The sequence below is a fragment of the Cetorhinus maximus genome, chromosome 1 (assembly GCF_964194155.1).
Source record: "Cetorhinus maximus chromosome 1, sCetMax3.hap1.1, whole genome shotgun sequence".
Classification (NCBI taxonomy): domain Eukaryota; kingdom Metazoa; phylum Chordata; class Chondrichthyes; order Lamniformes; family Cetorhinidae; genus Cetorhinus; species Cetorhinus maximus.
This window is the reverse complement of record NC_135879.1, coordinates 187,667,493-187,686,888: the sequence shown is the minus strand read 5'-3', so window position 1 is coordinate 187,686,888 and position 19,396 is coordinate 187,667,493. Positions and strand designations below refer to the sequence as shown.

Genomic DNA, 19,396 nt, shown 5'->3' with positions numbered 1-19,396 from the left:
AATTTTAAACATCCATATTCTTATAGGTAAGAATTTGGCGTCCCAACGACACCGCGCGTCATTTAGATTTTCAGTTCGGCGGGTGTGCAGCCGAGTCAGCAGCGCATGCGCCCGCCAAACTGTCAAAGGCCTATTTAATTAATTCAATTTAATGAGCTGCCCATGCAACCTTAAGGTTGGCGGGCAGGCGAAGAGTCCAGGCGGCCTTCCCGTTTTTCATGAAACCTCATCCACGGGCGGGATGAGGTTTCGTGAAGTGTTTTAAAATTTAATAAAAATTTATACATTTATCCTTTGACATGTCTCAGCTCATGTGATAGTGTCACATGAGGGGACATGTTTTAAAAGTGTTAAAAAACCTTTATTTAAAACTTTAGCACTGAAACAAATCCCCCTGAGGCACCTCTGTGCCTCGGGGAGATCTCTGCGCTCTTTCGTGCGCATGCGTGGAAGAGCACAGGGAACCTCTCAGGGCATCCCCTCCCCCCGCCCACACAGGGAGCGCTCAGCATCTCCGGGTGAGCGTCACGCTGGGCGGGCCTTAATTGGCCCGCGCACGTAAAATGGCGGCGGGGCGCCGATCGGGTTCGTGCCTGCCCCCGCACAACCCCCCACCCCCCAACGGGGGGACCTTTCTGGTCATAGTTTTTAAGCAATCCTTTGGTTTCAAAATAATATTAAAGTGGAAAACCTATGGCATATTTTAGAAGCCTGACTTATTTTCCACAAATATCCATTGCCAAAAATGTTCAATACCTCTGAATAGATTTTGGGAAAAAAAGACACATTTGATTGGTGTCTGTCCGGATTGGACAGCCAGCCAGTACTTGAATGATTATTTGACATGTGTCAAAAGCACTCGACGTTGTGTAATGTTGCCATCTTTTGTTTGCCCCCATATTAAAATTATGTTTTACACACTTGTTTTCTCCTCATTCCTGGTACCCAGGTAAGACCCCTGAATTGTGTACCAGTTTTAGACTGAGAGAGGGGTGGGGAATAAAGGAACCCCATCCCCCCCAGGTTACTTCCAAAGTTTCTTATTGTCCTTTTGGTTTAGGTGCGCTAGAGCAGTCTGGGATGTCTAATTCCCCAATATTAATTTACCTCCCACTGATGGAAAATGTTGCAGCCAGTAGAGAGTATGCGCGCTAAAGTCAAAAATCAGAAATCACCAGATGAGACATTGTAGATGTACATCTGATTGTTTTCCAATTCATGACTTAAGTTTTTGTTTTAAAACAGCTTAATTATAATAAGTGCTTGCTGTACTTCATGCATTTGCAGGCTTAAGTTCAGTGTTGTTTCTGTCAGTTGGGTTTAGGGGGTTGAGTTGAAGCTCCATTCCAGAAGGCCTCAGGGTGCAGAGATAAAATTCTGATATCTGAATACTGGGCTGACACCCAGTGGGATGCTCGGGTATGATGGCAACAGATCACCCCCCTCGCTCCACAACCCCCCCCGACCCCAACATCCGTGACCCCAACATCCGCACCCTCAACTTTCATTGTAGCCCTGAAGAGCGGAAGACCAGTTGTGTGACATCTGAATGACCTATTGAGGGTACTTTAATCCAATGGGTGAGAGTGGGAGAGTGGCAGCCTACCCCCCCAACAACGCACCACCACCCAAGTTGCCAGCCAGTTCTCCCTGGTCTGGCTAACGGCCATATGAGAGGAGAAAGGTTATGAAAACAATCCAAAGCATGATCATCTAGATGTAAAACAGTGAAAGAAATGGGTGGGCAAATGACCAATATCCATTACAAACCTACTGACTCCCACAGCTACCTCGACTACAGCTCCTCACACCCCGCTTCCTGTCCATCTCATTCTCTCAGTTCCTTCGCCTCCGTCACATCCGTTCTGATGATGCCACTTTCAAAAACAATTCCTCTGACATGTCTTCCTTCTTCCTTAACCGAGGTTTTCCACCCACGGTGGTTGACATGGCCCTTAACCGTGTCCGGCCCATCTCCCGCGCATCCACCCTCACACCTTCCTCTCCCTCCCAGAAACATGATAGGGTCCCCCTTGTCCTCACTTATCACCCCACCAGCCTCCGCATTCATCCTCCGCCATGTCCGCCAACTCCAGCATGATGCCACCACCAAACACATCCCCCTGGCGACATTCCGCAGGGATCGTTCCCTCCGGGACACCCTGGTCCACTCCTCCATCACCCCCTAAACCTCAACCCCCTCCCACGGCACCTTCCCATGCAACTGCAGAAGGTGCAACACCTGCCTCTTTACTTCCCCTCTCCTCACCGTCCAAGGGCCCAAACACTCCTTTCAAGTGAAGCAGCATTTCACTTGCACTTCCCTCAATTTAGTCTACTGCATTCGTTGCTCCCAATGCGGTTTCCTCTACATTGGAGAGACCAAACGCAGACTGGGTGACCGCTTTGCAGAACACCTTCAGTCTGTCCGCAAGCATTACCCAGACCTCCCTGTCGCTTGCCATTTCAACACTCCACCCTGCTTTCATGCCCACATGTCCATCCTTGGCCTGCTGCATTGTTCCAGTGAAGCTCAACGCAAACTGGAGGAACAGCACCTCATCTTCCGACTAGGCACTTTACAGCCTTCCGGACTGAATATTGAGTTCAACAATTTTAGATCATGAACTCTCTCCCCCATCCCCACCCTCTTTCTGATCTCCCCCTTTTTTCCCCCAATAATTTATATAGATTTTTCTTTTCCCACCTATTTTCATTATTTTTAAATGTATTTCCATCCATTGTTTTATCTCTACATTTTAGCCTTTTTTAATTCTTTCACCCCACCCCACCCCCACTAGGGCTATCTGTATCTTGCTTGTCCTGCTTTCTACCCTTAATCAGCACATTCCTTAGATAATATCACCACCTTCAACACCTCCTTGTCCTTTTGTCTGTGACATCTTTTGGTTATCTCCACCTATCACTGGCCCTCTATCCAGCTCTACTTGTTCCCCCCCCCGACCCTTAAACCAGCTTATATTTCACCTCACTTCTATTTTTACTTAGTTCTGTTGAAGGGTCATTCGGACTCGAAACGTTAACTATGTTCCTCTCCGCAGGTGCTGCCAGACCTGCTGAGTTTTTCCAGGTATTTTTGTTTTTGTTAAAAAAATGGGTGGGCTTGTGTTCTGCTACACACAGCAGAGAAATTTTGAATTAAGGAATTTTAAATGAAACAGAGAATAGAAATTTTTTTTATTTTAAAGGATGGAATTAACATATTTTAGTTAAGTGATTTTTGGATTACAAGAGGTGAAGTTTAGCAATACAGGGCAATAATTTTTGTTTATTGTGCTCGATGTACTTGGATGTAATTTTCACAAGCTGAGTTGTGATTAAAATCTAGTTAATGAAACTCTCTACCCACAATGGGACAAATGCTTAAAATAAATAGTTTCTTCACTTTGAAGATTAACTTTGTAAGAAGAGCAGAGAAGGAAGGAAGTGAATTGAATGCTCCCCCCCTCCCTCAGTAGTCCACACCCATTGAAGATTATTGTGATTTCTATCTGCAGCTGTTGAACCTATTTAAATAACTTGTCTAAGGGACATCTTGTTGGTTTGTGTAGAAAGAGGAAATAGATTGATATGGGACCAAGTGTTTGATTATTTAATTGTGAAACCAGAAAGACACTGGTTTGTTGGCTCAAATTGCCTTTTCCTATGTCCACAGTTTCCTAAAGCATTAAATTGGCCTTGGCACTGGAGTGTATTAAATGTTTATCAAACTGAAGATCTATTGAAAACACATGTTTCTTTCATTATTGCAGCATAAAGAGCGATTATAATAGGCATTTAAAAGATTAATTGTCACCATGCTTTATTTTATACAGGGTATTAAAGTCAATGCCAATGTGTATTAGAACTGACCACAGGACTATTTAAAATATATCTTGTTTTGTGACGGTGGAATGGTGGTAGTAGCCCTGTACCATTGTGCATTTTTAAAAACAATCCAACTCTTGTTTTATCTTTATTTTTGTTTATAGGAACAGGTTGACATGATGACAATACTGGCAGGAATCCTATCACTTGGCAATATAATTTATGAGCCCCAAGACAGCGGAATCCTTAAAGTGACAGATCAGTCTAAAGGATGGCTCAAAGCTGCAGCAGTACGTATCCATTCAATATGTAATTCAGCCAAACTAAAACAAAGAAGCTAAAGGCATGTGAATTTCCGTCATGTGCAAGGACAGTGGTTGCAGTTTTACAGTAACCCATTAGCTGTTCACATATGTTACAAATCTTGGAAATATGAAAATGAAAACACAGCATCTCTGAAGCATATGAAGTGATTCTGTCTCTAAAACTTTGCTCTTACATAATCAATGCTCCAAGTTTTCAGAAATGAGCAGACATCCACATTCTTCATCCTTACTGCATTGAAATCAAAATATCTCTCACGTTTTCTACTTCAGTTCATACTTTTGGTAGGTTGTGAGCACATTCAGCATATTATGCAGAGCAGATTTACAACATGGACAATGTTGCCACTAGGGCCATTATCAAGCAAACAATTGCCATGTTCCAGCAGCACTTCTGTTGCTTGTACCATTGCAGACGAATTTTGCAGTACACCCCCCGAGTGGGTATCCAGATTTGTTGACATCTGCATGCTTCATAACCCCCCCGAGGGACGAGCTTTTACCAACACCGGGGCAGCAACAAGAGCAGGAAGAGGAGAAGAGTCAGTGACCACCTGTTCCAGAGGTCTGTGACCAGCTCATCAAAAATACTTCATCTCACCAGGCCTCCTGTTCCCCATTCACCTACAGTCCCAAAATCCACATTCCTCAAAACTACCATTAGTTTGCTTTTCTGCAATCTGGACTTGAGTTTTATTCTCACTGTACTAAAAAGATAAAGACCACTACCAAAACCTGAACAAAAAACAAATTTATCAAACAAATATTCTCTCAGCATGTCAGTATTGACAGAAAAAATCGCTCACCCACCTGCCCTTAGTGCCTGTTCTCAGTAATCATCAAGGGCAGCAGCAAATCCAAGGCCTGTTTTTTTTTTGAATTATTAATTTAGTTAATTTTCAAAACTCTGTTCAGGTTGTTGATTAAGGTTCTTTGAAACAGTTGTCAGGGTGGGAAGGGGATGGGTTTTGATCAGTGTTTCTTTTTACACTGCTAACAAAATAACCGTGCTGTATTTTTGACATGATAGCAAAACAATGGTCAATTTCCTTGTCATAGTTAAACGGGCTGTAAAACAAACTAGCTATTTTTTATCTAGCCAAGCATAGCATAACACTTGCACACCATTTCTGTAGATTGGCACTTCAACTGCAAATGACTTCCATCATTCTCTTTGCAACTTTGCATGACTTTTCCAACTCCTCCTTTAACTTCAGTAATTACATAGTCATTATCTAGTGAGCTGTATAAAAGAGTTTCACAAATGAACGCAGTGTATTGAAGCATTCAGTGTAATGGATTTATACTCGCACCTTACTGGCGCCATGGCAAGTGCAACAAAGATCAAAAACACAACAAAAATACAATGACCTTACCAAAGTGATTACTCAGGACATGTGGAATTTTTTAAAAATGAATTTTCTCAAGCCCTCCATTAGCTAGGAATGCTATAAGCCACTGATACTTTGTGTCCATGTATAATACGCCACTGATCATAATCTATTTGCATAGCATTATTTTAGGTAACAGAACAACCTTTCTTCTTTCTACCACACCCAGAACAATGTGCATTTATTTAGCACCTCTTAGGTAGCAAAACATCCCAAGATACTTCATAAGGGTGTTATCAATCAAAATCTGATGCTAATGAGATGTTAGCACAGGTTTGTAAAAGCTGTGGATTTTAAGGAACATGTTAAAGGAGAGAGGGAGGAAAGGAGACAGAGGGGTTGAGGGAGGAAATTTCAGAGCTTGGGGCCTGGGCAGATGAAGGCATGACCATTAACGGTAGAGCAATGAAAAACAGATTTGAAAGAGAGCAGGGATCACGGAAGGCTCCAGGGCTGGAGGAAATTATAAAGATATTGAGAAGTGAAAACAGGAAGCAATTTGAAAACCAGGAAATAATTTTAAAATTGGTAATAGTTCAATGTAGTCAGCAAGTAGAGATGTGATGGATGAATGATAATTGGTGTGAGCTAAGATATGGGCAGCAGAATTTTGGATGAACTCAAATTTACAAAGAGTGCAAGATAGCAGGCTGGCCAGGAGATTGTTGGAATAGCCACCTGTATGTATCCCTCTGCCTCGCACTCCCCTATTGTGCTCAAGGACCATCTTCCTAGAAAAAAACAAAAAATGCTCTGAAACAGCAACTGGGAGGCCAGCCATTTAAAGTCACAAATATAGGCTCTATGCTAGCAGGATCAGGATGAAAATTCAAGATAAATAAAAGTAATTAAAAGAAGCAATTAAAATCTATTTTTTAAAACTCAGTAAATGATTATTTTCAGAAGGAAGTTGACAAGGGAAGCATAGGAATGGGAGTGTCCGATTGTTGCCAGAACATGGACAGCAGTTGGGTGATGAGGTGAAAAGTCTGTATGGAGTTGCCAAGTGGTACATGTTGATGGTATTAACTTTGCAATTCCTGTTGAGATGTTTACATAGCATGTTAATGGGGAATGCTTGCTGCACACAAGAATTTTAATACATTATGTATAAAAAGTAGGGAGAAGGAACATACAGAAAACTTTGTGTTATCTGACACTCTGCCAGTTGGAATTCTCTACTAACTGGAATTTCTGATGTTTCCCCGAATACAAATGATCACTTTATCAACCAGAAGTGATTGCAATGTTATCTGGAACCCATACCTGTAGACTTTATCATTTTATACTTAAATTTATGTTTTAATGTACTATTGAAGATTAGAAGTAAAAAGAATACTGTTCTTTACTTGCCTGTTAGTTCATGCTTCAAGTATTGTGCTGTATTCCATTGGTAAACGGAACTCTCCGTTAACCAGCATTTTTCGTCAACCGGCACCACCCATTCCCAGCGCATGCTGGATAATAAAGATTTAACTGTAGAATGTTGTGTAGTGAACATGGAAATGATGCTATATGCCGGTAACTGCTGACATTTTAATGCTGTTACTGAGTGGAATTAATTCCTATTGTATTTGATCTGGCTGCCCTGGACGGTACTCATTACTGTTAAATTCAACAGGGTCAGTTTGGTGTTGAGGAGGAAGAGCTATTAAAGTGTTTGATTTGTACAATGGCGGTAACTCGAGGAGAATCCATTCAACGGTACCACAGCAAACAGCAAGCAGAAGGTAGGAACAAACTATTTAATCTGGCCGTATTTGACAGCGAGGGTTTCCAGCAGGAGAGAACTGCAATTTAATTGTAGGCTTCTTGATGTCTCACAGTCTAGTATATTCTTGAACTGGATGGTTGAATAAGTTTACATTTGAAAAGCTGCTGCCGCCTACTCAATTATTTAATTCACTGGCCAATGTAGAATGTGAGCCGTACAGAATAGCAAAAGACTTGGGTTCAATCATTGGCCTGTGTTGAGTGAACTGACCTCAGATAAGTTAACCTTGTGTGAGGGAGAGGATAAAACTAATATTGCTGTGTGCTCTTCAGCAACTCTCTCTGGCAAATGTACACAAATAAGCTTTTATTGAGGAAAAGAACAGCCTTACCTGTTGTGATCGCTGCCCTGCCTCTTTGGACAAGTAGCCTGCCAGTGTTCACTGCTAGCTGGGCATTTTGCAACCAGCGATTCACCGCCTGACCCTTCAAAGCCTCTCGATCATAGTTCGGCTCAAGCCAGGAGTGCGACTGAATACTCATTGCACGCCAGAACACTTGGCATGAAACCCCTTGAGGACAGAACAATTCCTTTTATTGGCACCTTTGACTTACTGTTGCTGGGTCAAAATCCTGGAACTCCCTCCCTAACAGCACTGTGGCTGTTCCTACAACATGAACTGCAGTGGTTCAAGAAGGCAGCTCACCACCACCGCCTCGAGGGCAATTAGGGATGGGCAATAAATGCTGGCCTAGCCAGCAGTGCCCACATCCTATGAACAAATAAAAAAAACTAAAGTTCATATCCACTCCCATTACAACTGGCACATTGTGGCAGGGAGCTTTCCTATCTTAATGCACTGCAGCAATTTACCAAAGTTACTTTGACAACTTCACAAAACAAAAGCAAACTGTGGATGCTGGAAGTCTGACATTAAAAACAGAAAATGCTGGAAACACCCAGCAGGTCAGGCCAAGTTGACATTTCTATTCAATGACCTTTCATCAGAACTGGAAGAAGAAATGTAACTGGTTTGAAACAACTACAGATGCAAGGAAAGCAGTACCCTCCCTCAAACCCTCTGCATCAATTGCATTTATTTAGTGTACTTAACACAGGAAGCAACACATTGCTTCACTGACATAAGCAAACATTAATAGATGCTGCATCAAAGAAGGTTATAGTAAGGAGTGGCTTGGTCAAAAGCCGAATTTTAAGAAGGGCTTTAAAGGAGCCGAGGGATTTGGGAGGGTGAGGGTGCGTGCCGAAGCGTTTAGGCAGCAAATTCAAGAGCACGGGACCCAATTGGCTTCAGGCCTGGCTGCCAAAGGGGCAGAAACCCTGAGGAATTGAGTACAGTCGGGTTCAGGGTTGGCAACTCTTGTTGGATGTCTTCCTGGATGTTTCATCACATGAGCTGCTATCTTCAACTACCCACGGCAGACTCCTGTCATTAGTCATTGATATGTCTATCCTGGCTCTGCAACCCCTTCTCACACCAATTAGCAAACAAACAGACTCTTTCATTACCCAATTGGATGATGCTCGACTGTCAAACTTTTTTTTATCCCATCTGCATTATTTTTTATAACAAATAAAAATGTTCAAAGAAAATTTTTTAAAAAGCACTTTTTAGACTTCTATGGTTTTTTTCCCCGGGTTGTTTGCAGGAGTATCCTGGAGATTAACCTTCAATTTCTGGAGACTCCAGGACAATCCAGGAGTCTTAGGACTCCAGGACCATCTTAGGATAACTGAGGGTGGAAAATAAATGTGATCTTGCTGGCATTACCCATACCCAAAGAACAAATACATTTTTCAAAAGTAGTTTCCCCAAGGTGCCTCCACCCCTCAGCATGAATTGTTGGTTTTGTGAAAGGAGGGTAGAGAATTAGTGCGGAAACTTGTATTTATTGGATATAAAATTATTTTCATCTTTTCTCCACCTTACTAACCTCTTTCAAATCATTGCACAGTTAAACTTTCAAATCATTGCACAGTTAAAGATTCATGAAACAGAATAAATTAATTTTGAATTTACAGAGCAATATCAAATTTAAGATGAAAACAGGATCCATCAATATTTAGTACTCATCAATGCCTTCGTTATCTTGAGACTTGATTATTCTAGTGCACTCCTGGCCAGTCTCCTGCTTTCTATTCTCTGTAAACTTGAGTGCATCCAAAAATTAGTCATTTGTGTACTAACTTGCACGAAGCCCCATTCACCCATTACCTCTGTACTCGTATTCACTGACCGACACTGACTCCCAATTGAGCAGTGCCTCAATTTTTAAATTCTCATCTTCATTTACAAATCCATGGCCTCACCTCTCCCTATCTCTTTAATCTCTTCGTCCCACAATCCTCTGAGATATCTCTGCTTCTCTGATTCTGGTCTGTTGTGCATCGCAGATTCTAATCATTCCACCGTTGGTGGTTGTACCTTCAACTACCTGGGCCCTAAGCTCTGAACTTCCCTCCCTAAACCTCTCCACCTCTCTATCTCATTTGCCTCCTTTGAGACACTCCTTCAAATCCCACCTGTTTGACCAAGCTTTTGGTCATCTGCTCTGGCGTTTCCTTATGTGGTTTGGTGTCAGTTTTTTTTGTAATGCCCCTGTGAAGCACCTTGCATTAAAAGTGCTATTTAAATATAAGCTGTTACTGAATGATTCGCTCTTGATGTATCTGTGATATCCTTGAAGGTCACAGAATGATCAGTGAGGGAATGAAGTACAGACCATGACTGACTGGCTGGGGATAATGGTAGCAGTGAGTAAAGGGGAGTGATACCAGGCCATTATCTCCCTGGGACATGCCAAGGGCATGCAATGTCTCTTTCTGATTTTGTTTTAAATATTATAGATGCCAGGGATTCTATTGCTAAGGTTGCTTATGGCCGAGTTTTTGGTTGGATAGTCAGCAAAATCAACCAGCTTCTGGCTCCAAAGGAGGACATGGATCCTGTAGAACTACAGGAGATAGGTATGTAATACAGTATCTCTTCATCTGTCTAAATCATGTGAGTTAAGCTGTACAAAGAAAGATGGTTCTATCTTTTCTGCTGCTGGTGCACCAGTCAATGGATTTGCTACATTTCAGGGTGGCCATGAAACCATTGTCGATTGTCATAAAAACCCATCTGGTTCACTAATGTCCTTTTAGGAAAGGAAATCTGCTGTCCTCACCTGGTCTGGCTTAAATGTGACTCCAGACCCAAGCAATGTGGTTGACTTTAAAGTGGCCTAGCAAGCCACTCAGTTGTATCAAACCACTGCAAAGTAGCTCCTTTCCTAACAACACTGTACCTACAACACATGAACTACAGCGGTCCACCACCTTCGCAAAGGCAATTAGGGATGGGCAATAAATTCTGGTCTAACAAGCAATGCCCAGATCCCGTAAAAGAATAAAAGCACGTGCAGTTGACCCTGTCCAGCCCATTGTAAATATCATTGTTTGCCTTTTAGTGCCGGTACTCTAAAAGTTCCCACTTTGAATATTTTGCTCTTTTGATTTTGGGAAAAGTGACATTGTAATTGGACACGAGCATTTGTTGTTTCTTCTGTTGATTCGACCTAACACAAACATCTCCCTACATTTGAATAAATTATTATTGGTTGCAAAATGTGCGATTGAATTTTTTTTTTAGGTATACTAGACATTTTTGGATTTGAGAACTTTGCAGTGAACAGATACGAACAGATGTGTATTAATTTGGCAAATGAACAGCTTCAGTATTTCTTCAATCATGTAAGTAAACCTAAATTTTAAAATGCAATTACTAGGGTAAGCATTAGGTTTTACATAACTCATAAAATATGAAAAATCTACAGTTACTTTCTCCCAGTTATTCCCGTATGTTATATAAAATTAAACTGCTTATGTCAGACTGCAAGTAGATCAACGAAATGGGTTATAAAGTTTTGAAAAAGGAGTTAGTGATTTGCTGCTTTATTCTGAGTTATTTGTGGGAAACTACTGCCTCTCTTTCTATAATACTGTGGTTAGCAGGAATATTTCTATAGTTTTCACTAAAGGCTCCTTTATTTTACATGAATGCAAAAAAGCTTAGCAAATGTATCATTTCACTTGGTAAAAATAAATCAAGTATTGCAGTTTGTAAAAATTCCAGAAATAGATGCGAGAAAGTATTACACGGTGGAGGGCAAGGATGGGAAGAAACAGTTTCACTGAACGTTATGATAGAAGATATTAATTTTACCATCATAAACTTGTAGTAAGGCATTTGGCTTGTTTGCATTGCACCTATAAAAATAGCTGCCATTATGACCCAGGTTTTGCGATAGTGAAAATGGAGAAATTGCCTGAGCTGCTGTCAGTGATTCTATGCTTTTCTAGAGAAGGCACAGTGGGAGCATCCTAGCCTGCAACCAATAGAAATCAATGGGATTGATTAGAACACATACCCTTACACCATTAGTCTTGTTGCAAAAACCCTTGAAGGTTATACCTTGTTGAATACTTGTATTGGAAGCAGTACAGAGATGGTTCAGTAGACTGATTCCTGGGATAAAGGAGTTGCCTTCTGAAGAAAGATTGAGCAGGTTGGACCTATACTCATCAGAATTTAGAAAACTGGGTGGTGATCTTATTGAAACCTAGAAGATTGTGAGGCGGCTTGACAGGATAGATGCTGGGAGGATGTTTCCACTCATGAGCGAATCTAGAACTAGGCTGCACAATTTAAAAATAAGGGGGTCTCCCATTTAAGATGGAGATGAAGAGGAATTTCTTCTCAGAGGATTGTTAGTGTTTGGAATTCTCTTTCACAGAAAGCAGTGGTCATTGAATATATTCAGGTCTGAGCTTTTGTTCGACAAGGAACTCAAGGGTCATAGGAGGCAGGCAGGAAATTGGAGTTAAGGCCATAATCAGTTCAGCCATGATTTTATTGAATGGCAGAGCAGGCTTGAGGCCTATTCCTGCTCCTATTTCTTATGATCTTATGAATGAGTTTACAATGGTGTGGTAACTTCATAATTGCTGCTAAATATTCTCACTGGCTGAGAAGCTAACCTTATATTTAGCGAATGTCAAGTTTCTCCATTATGATACAAAAATAGTTTGTTTATCTTTACTTTAGCTTCTCTGATACAATCATCACTTATTTTGCTGTATGAAAATTTCACTTCCTGGTTTGCTATGTGTTTTTTAAATTTATTCATTCACGGGATGTGGACTTTGCTGGCTGGACTAACATTTATTGCCTTTCCCTAGTCGCCCTTGAGAAGGTGGTGGTGGTTAGCTGCCTTCTTGAACCGTTGCAGTCCAAGTGGTGTAGGTACACCCACAGTGTGATTGGCTGCTTACCTTCTTTTTGACATCACTGCTACTGCATGTCGAGGCACCCAGTTGACTTGATGCTGGGCTTAAACTGCGTCAGGAGAGAGGAAATCCACACCAAAGAGATCACTAGATCATTAGGGCAGCTTTTTTTTCAAGGTCATTGGCAAGACCTGTTGTTTCATCTCATGCCTGTAAAGCTAGGCTTATAAATCGGCGCCACAACTCTCCAGTAAATTGAAAGATTGTAACTCATGGCACCAAACATGGCACCCACTCTGTTCAAAGTTGCATGTGTAGTTCCTCCCATCACTGATATTATTGTTGTGTGTCCCTTGTTCATTGACTAGTTGATGTTTTCCTCCTGCCTCCCTCTCCAAACCCACCCCATGCTCCCAGGCCCTTGCTTCTGGCCCCTCGCCTAGCTTTGCCCCCAGCCCCTCGTCGCCCCGCTCCAGGCCCCTGTTTTGTGCCTACTGCTCACTGCCCTGGTCCCAACCCCACTCGCCACAAACGAGGCTGCAAGGTCTTGGGGAGGAGCAACAAGTGGGGTTGGGGGGGGAACAAAGGAGAGGCAGCAGGAAGGGGGGCGATTGAGGTGGCGAGCAGGAGGCGGTGAGGGGTCAGGGATGGGGCCCTGAGTGGGAGGCAGTGAAAACAGTGTTCTTTTCGGGCTAAGTTTGATCAGCACCATCTTCGCAGCTACCTGGGATGTTGCTGGCTGTGATGTCACAGGCACATCAGCTCCCTGTGCGGGGAGTGTGTCCACTGTTGTAACATCAGCAAACTTGGCCAATTAAAGTGAACTGAAATTCAGGTCAAGCTTTTCCACTTTCCATAACCCAGTGGCTGTGCACAGTGGGTGTAATGTGACAGCCTTACATGTGGGAAGGTCCTGGGAGAACATGGAAATTGCTCAATAAGAAACAACAAGGGCCACCTAGTTTACTTTCTCTGTACTGGTAGTTGCATGATGCAACGTTATTCGAGTCATTGGGTAGTCATGGCAATTAATCTCGTGTCAGTTGGTCTATAACAGACCAAGGTATGAGGCAAGGAAAACCCAGTAGCAAAAAGAAAAACTTGATATCTTTCCTGCTCTTCTTTGAAATAGTACAATGGGATCTTTTACATCTACCTGAGAAGGCAGATGGGGCCTTGGTTTAACTTCTCATCTGAAAGGCGACACTTCCAACAGTGCAGCACTCCCTCAGTATTGCACTGAAGTGTCAGCCTTGATTTTTGTGCTCAAGCCCTGGAGTACGATTGAACCCAACACTGAGAGTCAGAGACAATGGGTTACCTGGTCATGACCAACTGGTAGAAAACTTTAGGGCAGATATGGATTTAAGGAATCAGTTGGTAATGGAGAAAAGTAGCTTTTTTTTCATGTCCAGGATTTCCTGGCGTGGCAAATAGTTTTACTGGAGGAGAGTGAGGCTCAATAATGCCTGATGTGGTCCAGCCAGAGCTGGAGATGTATGGGTAAACTAGTTTCATTGAGATCTGCACCCATTGAACTTGAGAGAGCGAAGATATGGCATTATCGAGGATAACAACCAGGATGGGGGAGAATAAAACTTTTACAGGGTCAAAGTATAGAAGAGCGCATGTCCACATACCCAGGCTCTTAAAGGTGGCATGGCAAGTTGATGAGGTGGGTAGAAAAGCAAATGGGCTTTTTAAGCTTATAAATAAAAGCAAAATGATCATCTGGAACTTTAATCACTAGTTAAGCCTCAGCTCCAAAGGTGGATGGTGGACTGGTAATCCAAAAGCCAGGCCAATGCTCTGGGGACATGAGTTTAAATCCCACCATGATAGGTGGTGGAATTTAACTTAAATTAATAAAATCTGGGAATATAATGCTAGTCTCAGTAATGGTAGCCATGAAACTATCATTGATTGTTCTAAAAAAAAAACCTATCTGCTTCACTAATGTTCTATAGGAAAATAAATCTGTTGCGTTTACCTGGCCTGGTCTACATGGCCAGACCCACTGCCCACTGAAATAGCCTAGCAAGCCACTCAGTTCAAGGGTGCTTAGGGATGGGCCTTGCCAGCAACAACCACATCCTGTGAAAGAATAAATTTTTTAAAAGGCTGGAGTATTGTGGGCAATTCCTGGTACCAAATTTAAGGAAAGATGTGAGGACCTTAGAAGGGGCACAGTGGAGGTTTACCAGAATGTTAGCAAGGATGAGGACTTCAGTTATCAGCGGGTGGATTTTTCGCTCCCTGTCAGTGAATTTGAAGGCAAGTAAAACCCAGTGGGTGGCTTTCCTGCTATCTACCTCTCCACCTCCGACCTATCTAAAATTTTAAAGGCTGGCATGGAGGTGTCAGGCAACTCAGCAGCTCCCCCCCCCCCCCCCCCCTGCCGTTGGGCCTATTTGAGGGCCTTAAATGGGCAATTAATAGCCACTTAAGAGCCTCATCCCACCACCACCAGTATATTACCCGCTGCAGGAGGGAGGCCCACGCCATGCGGGAAGTCTGGCAGATTTCTCTGCGCATGCTAGTGTCGGACAAGGGTGGGGACCTCCTTTGGGACCCCCCGGGCCCATCTGAGGCACTCCCCCATCTAAGGTCATTCTCACCTGGCCTCTCCCCAAGAGAGAGATGGAGGTCCTGCCTCCAACCAAATAATGATGCTCCCAGCTTTAAATTGTTGCTGGGCAGCTGCCAGGATTGTGGGCAGGATACCTCACCCCCCCGCCCACTCCCAACCCTTTAGCTTGGGGTGCAAAGGCCATGGCGCCCCATTAAAAATGCAGCCCGAGGAGAGGTTGGAAAAGTTGGGACTCTTATTCTTCGAACACAGAAGAATAAGAGGTGGCCTAATAGAGGTTTTCATGATGATGGAAGGTTTTTGGGGAAAAAATAGGGGGAAAAGTATTCCCTCTGGCAAATGGGTCAATAACTAGAGGTCATGGTTTCAAAATTCTTGGAAAAAAATCTAGAGCGGACCTGAGGAGAAATGTTTTCACTGAGTTGTTGGGAACTGGGATGCTCTATCTGAAAAGATGGTGAAAGCTGATTCCATATATAATTTTAAAAGGGAGTTGGATAGGACTCGAGGATGAGGAACTTGCAGGGTTGTGAACAAAAATGAAGGAAGTGGATCTAAGCACGAATGCTCCTTCAAAGAGCCAGCACAGGCCTCAAGGCTTCCTTCTGAGTTGTATGATTCTGAGATTTAAATCATGTGCAGAAAGTAAAACGGGGGGAATAAATTTGAGATTCAGAGATAAAGAAGTCGTTTTTAAAAAAAATAATAATTTTAGTGTTATACATTTGAATAAATAATTCTGTAGGTATGAGATCTTGCACTCGTCAAACTAAATGCCCTGTGCCAGCGAGTTTGTTTGCGAGTAATTATGACTTATCATGCTATGAAAAATTCATTTACAACCAAATGCGCCAGTTCTAACTTTCTCCGCTATGTTTAGTGAGTAACTTTTCCCCACCACCTTAAGGGCAGTTAGGGATGGGCAATAAATGCTGGCGCTGCCAGTGATACTCCCACTCCATGAATGAGTGTAGCAACTTCACACCCTTACGTGAATTTCAATGCTGAGCCTATCAGTGTAGCACAGCTTGTGCGGGAATAGGGTGGCAGGAGCAGCTTCCAGGTTTCCATGTTTTAACTGCGCAAGAGTGGATTTGCTGTCTAATTTACTCCATGACAACTGAGCGCTGTTAACCTCACTGTTATTTTCAATGCAAAATCCAGGCCGACATTTTGTGGATGGCAAGGACCATATTGGTGAATGAATAGAATTTTTTTGCTGTGGTAGGTGGACCAAGCATGAAGGAAGCAAATTTGGTGAAGATAGCCCGTTCAGGAAGGTATGCAAGAGAAGAGAAGTGAATGAGGCAAAGATAAAAGCAAAATACTGCAGATGCTGGAAATCTGAAACAAAAACAAAAATAGCTAGAAAAACTCAGCAGGTCTGACAGCATCTGCGGAGAGGAATACAGTTAACATTTCGAGTCCGTATGACTCTTCATCAGAGCTAAGGAAATGTAGAAATGAGGTGAAATATAAGCTGGTTGAGGGGGGTGGGACAGGTAGAGCTGGATAGAGGGCCAGTGATAGGTGGAGGCAAAGAAGAGATTGCCAAAGATGTCATAGACAAAAGGACAAAGGGGTGTTGACGGTGGTGACATTATCTAAGGAATGTAATAATGGTGACATTAAGGGTAGCATGCAGGACGAGCAAGTGACGGATGGCCCTAGTGGGGGTGGGGTGGGGGGGAAGGGTTGGAAATGGGCTAAAAGGTAGAGATAAAATGATAGATCGAAATAAATTTTAAAATTGGTGGGAAAAGAAAAATATATTTTAAAAAATATAAATTATTGGAAAAAGGGGGATCAGAAAGGGGGTGGGGATGGAGGAGAGAGTTGATCTGAAGTTGTTGAGCTCAATGTTAAGTCCGGAAGGCTGTAAAGTGCCTAATCGGAAGATGAGGTGCTGTTCCTCCGGTTTGCGTTGAACTTCACTGGAACATTGCAGCAGGCCAAGGACAGACATGTGGGCATGAGAGCAGGGTGGAGTGTTAAAATGGCAAGCGACAGGGAGGTCTGGGTCATGCTTGCGGACAGACCGAAGGTGTTCCGCAAAGCGGTCACCCAACCTGCGTTTGGTGTCTCCAGTGTAGAGAAAGATGGCATTGGGAGCAGCGAATGCAGTAGACTAAATTGAGGGAAGTGCAAGTGAAATGCTGCTTCACTTGAAAGAAGCGTTTGGGCCCTTGGACGGTGAAGAGGGGATAAGTAAAGGGACAGGTGTTGCACCTTCTGCGGTTGCATGGGAAGGTGCCGTGGGAGGGGGTTGAGGTGTAGGGGGTGATGGAAGAGTGGACCAAGGTGTCCCGGAGGGAACGATCCTTGCGTAAAGCCGCCGGGGGTGGGGGGGTGAAGGGAAGATGTGTTTGGTGGTGTCAATATGCTGGAGTTGGCAGAAATGGCGGAGGATGATCCTTTGAACGCGGAGACTGGTGGGATGATAAGTGAGGACAAGGGGGACTGGGAGGGAGAGGAAGGTGTGAGGGCGGATGTGCGGGAGATGGGCCAGACATGGTTGAGGGCCCTGTCAACCACCGTGGGTGGAAAACCTCAGTTAAGGAAGAAGGAAGACATGTCAGAGGAACTGTTTTTGAAAGTGGCATCATCAGAACAGATGCGACGGAGGCGAAGGAACTGAGAGAATGGGATGGAGTCCTTACAGGAAGCGGGGTGTGAGGAGCTGTAGTCGAGGTAGCTGTGGGAGTCGGTAGGCTTGTAATGAATATTGATGAATAGTCTATCACCAGAAATTGAGACAGAGAGGTCAAGGAAGGGAAGTGTCAGAGATGAAACATGTGAAAATGATGGAGGGGTGGAAATTGGAAGCAAAATTAATAAATTTTTCCAGGTCCAGACGAGAGCATGAAGCAGCACCGAAGCAGTCATCGATGTACTGGAGAAAGAGTTGTGGGAGGGGGCCTGAGTAGGACTGGAACAAGGAATGTTCCAGTTTGAGGCAGTTTGACTTGGCCCTTCCCAACATTCTTGGTCTGTCATACTAACACCAGGAACAACAATTATATAGCATTTATATTGCACAGTCAATGTAGAAAAACTATCCTTCCTAAAATGCCTCACAAAGGTGTTATCAAAAATAAAGGGTCATAGCCAAAGAAGATATTAATGCAAACAAAACTAGTCAAGGAGGCAGGGATTTTGAGAGAGGAGGGGGAAGGGTCTTAGAGAATCTGGAGTTTGAGGATTCAGCAACTGAAGGCAGCAATGGTGCATTGGTGGGGATTACACAAGAGGCCAAAGCTTAGGAGAGATATGGGGGGTTTCGGGGCTGGAGGAGGTTAGAGAGCAATGGAGAAACAAGGCCATGATGGATTTAGAAACAATGATGAAACAGATTTTTGCACAGGGCTGCAATGAACAGGCTGAAGTCTAGTCAGATGTAAGGGGAATATTGACCACAAACCTCTGTATGCTTGTCTAAATTATTTGATCAGCATGTTCTGTGCACCCTGCCTCTAACCCATAATTTTTAAGTGCTCAAACGTTTTGTGCAACTAATATAAGGGTCTTGGCTCTGATCTGGGGACACAGAGGCCAACCCAAGGTGCACAACATTATAGACTGTGATCATTGGTACTGGTTGACGCCTGCCTGATTGTAGGACATTTCTCTGGCCTTTGAATTCCACCCAATTCTGGTTAGCCTCCCTAGTCTACTTTCTGGTGATTGTTGGTCCACTTCGTCAGCTCTGATGCCTAATTGATCTTGACAATATCATTTCCTTGTAGGTTTACAATTCAGTAGCCAGAATACACGAGTACACAGGTCAATTCTGTGCCCCATAACTCAATTCTTTGTATGAGATATTGGTTAGGAATATGAAATGTGGCTCTATAAAAGTGACTAGTTACAGTTGCCATTGTTTTCTGTATTCTGTATGTATCAATTATATTTCCTTAGTTTTCCTTTTAAATGAAAAACCCACATACAATTTTTTTTTTCATACCTGCAGCACATATTTTTAATGCAGCAAAATGAGTACAAGCAAGAAGGAATTGAGTGGGAAACTATTACCTTTAAGGACAACAAGGCAATACTGGTAAAAAAAAAAGATGGCATTTACAATTCTGGTTAGCTTTATTGGATTATTATTTTTTTTCTTTCTGTTTTATTCATGTGTATAACTTTCTCTCTATAGGATCTCTTTTTAGCAAAACCACTTGGTATGTTTTCCCTATTGGATGAACAAAGTGCATTTCCACAGGTGAGGAACTGAGCTGTGACGAGAGCAGGATTGTAG

The 19,396-nt window shown here is 42.9% G+C and overlaps 1 protein-coding gene across 1 annotated transcript in view; it reads left to right on the top strand.

Moving 5' to 3' along the window:
- The window catches only part of LOC144685914 (myosin-IIIb), a 174,377-nt gene that overhangs the window by 78,122 nt on the left and 76,859 nt on the right, over positions 1-19,396 (top strand). The window contains exons 8-13 of the mRNA XM_078550934.1: positions 3,993-4,118; positions 7,164-7,272; positions 10,125-10,244; positions 10,912-11,012; positions 19,109-19,195; positions 19,295-19,360. Of these exons, the coding sequence (XP_078407060.1) occupies positions 3,993-4,118; positions 7,164-7,272; positions 10,125-10,244; positions 10,912-11,012; positions 19,109-19,195; positions 19,295-19,360 (609 nt within the window). The remainder of the gene's footprint in view (positions 1-3,992; positions 4,119-7,163; positions 7,273-10,124; positions 10,245-10,911; positions 11,013-19,108; positions 19,196-19,294; positions 19,361-19,396) is intronic.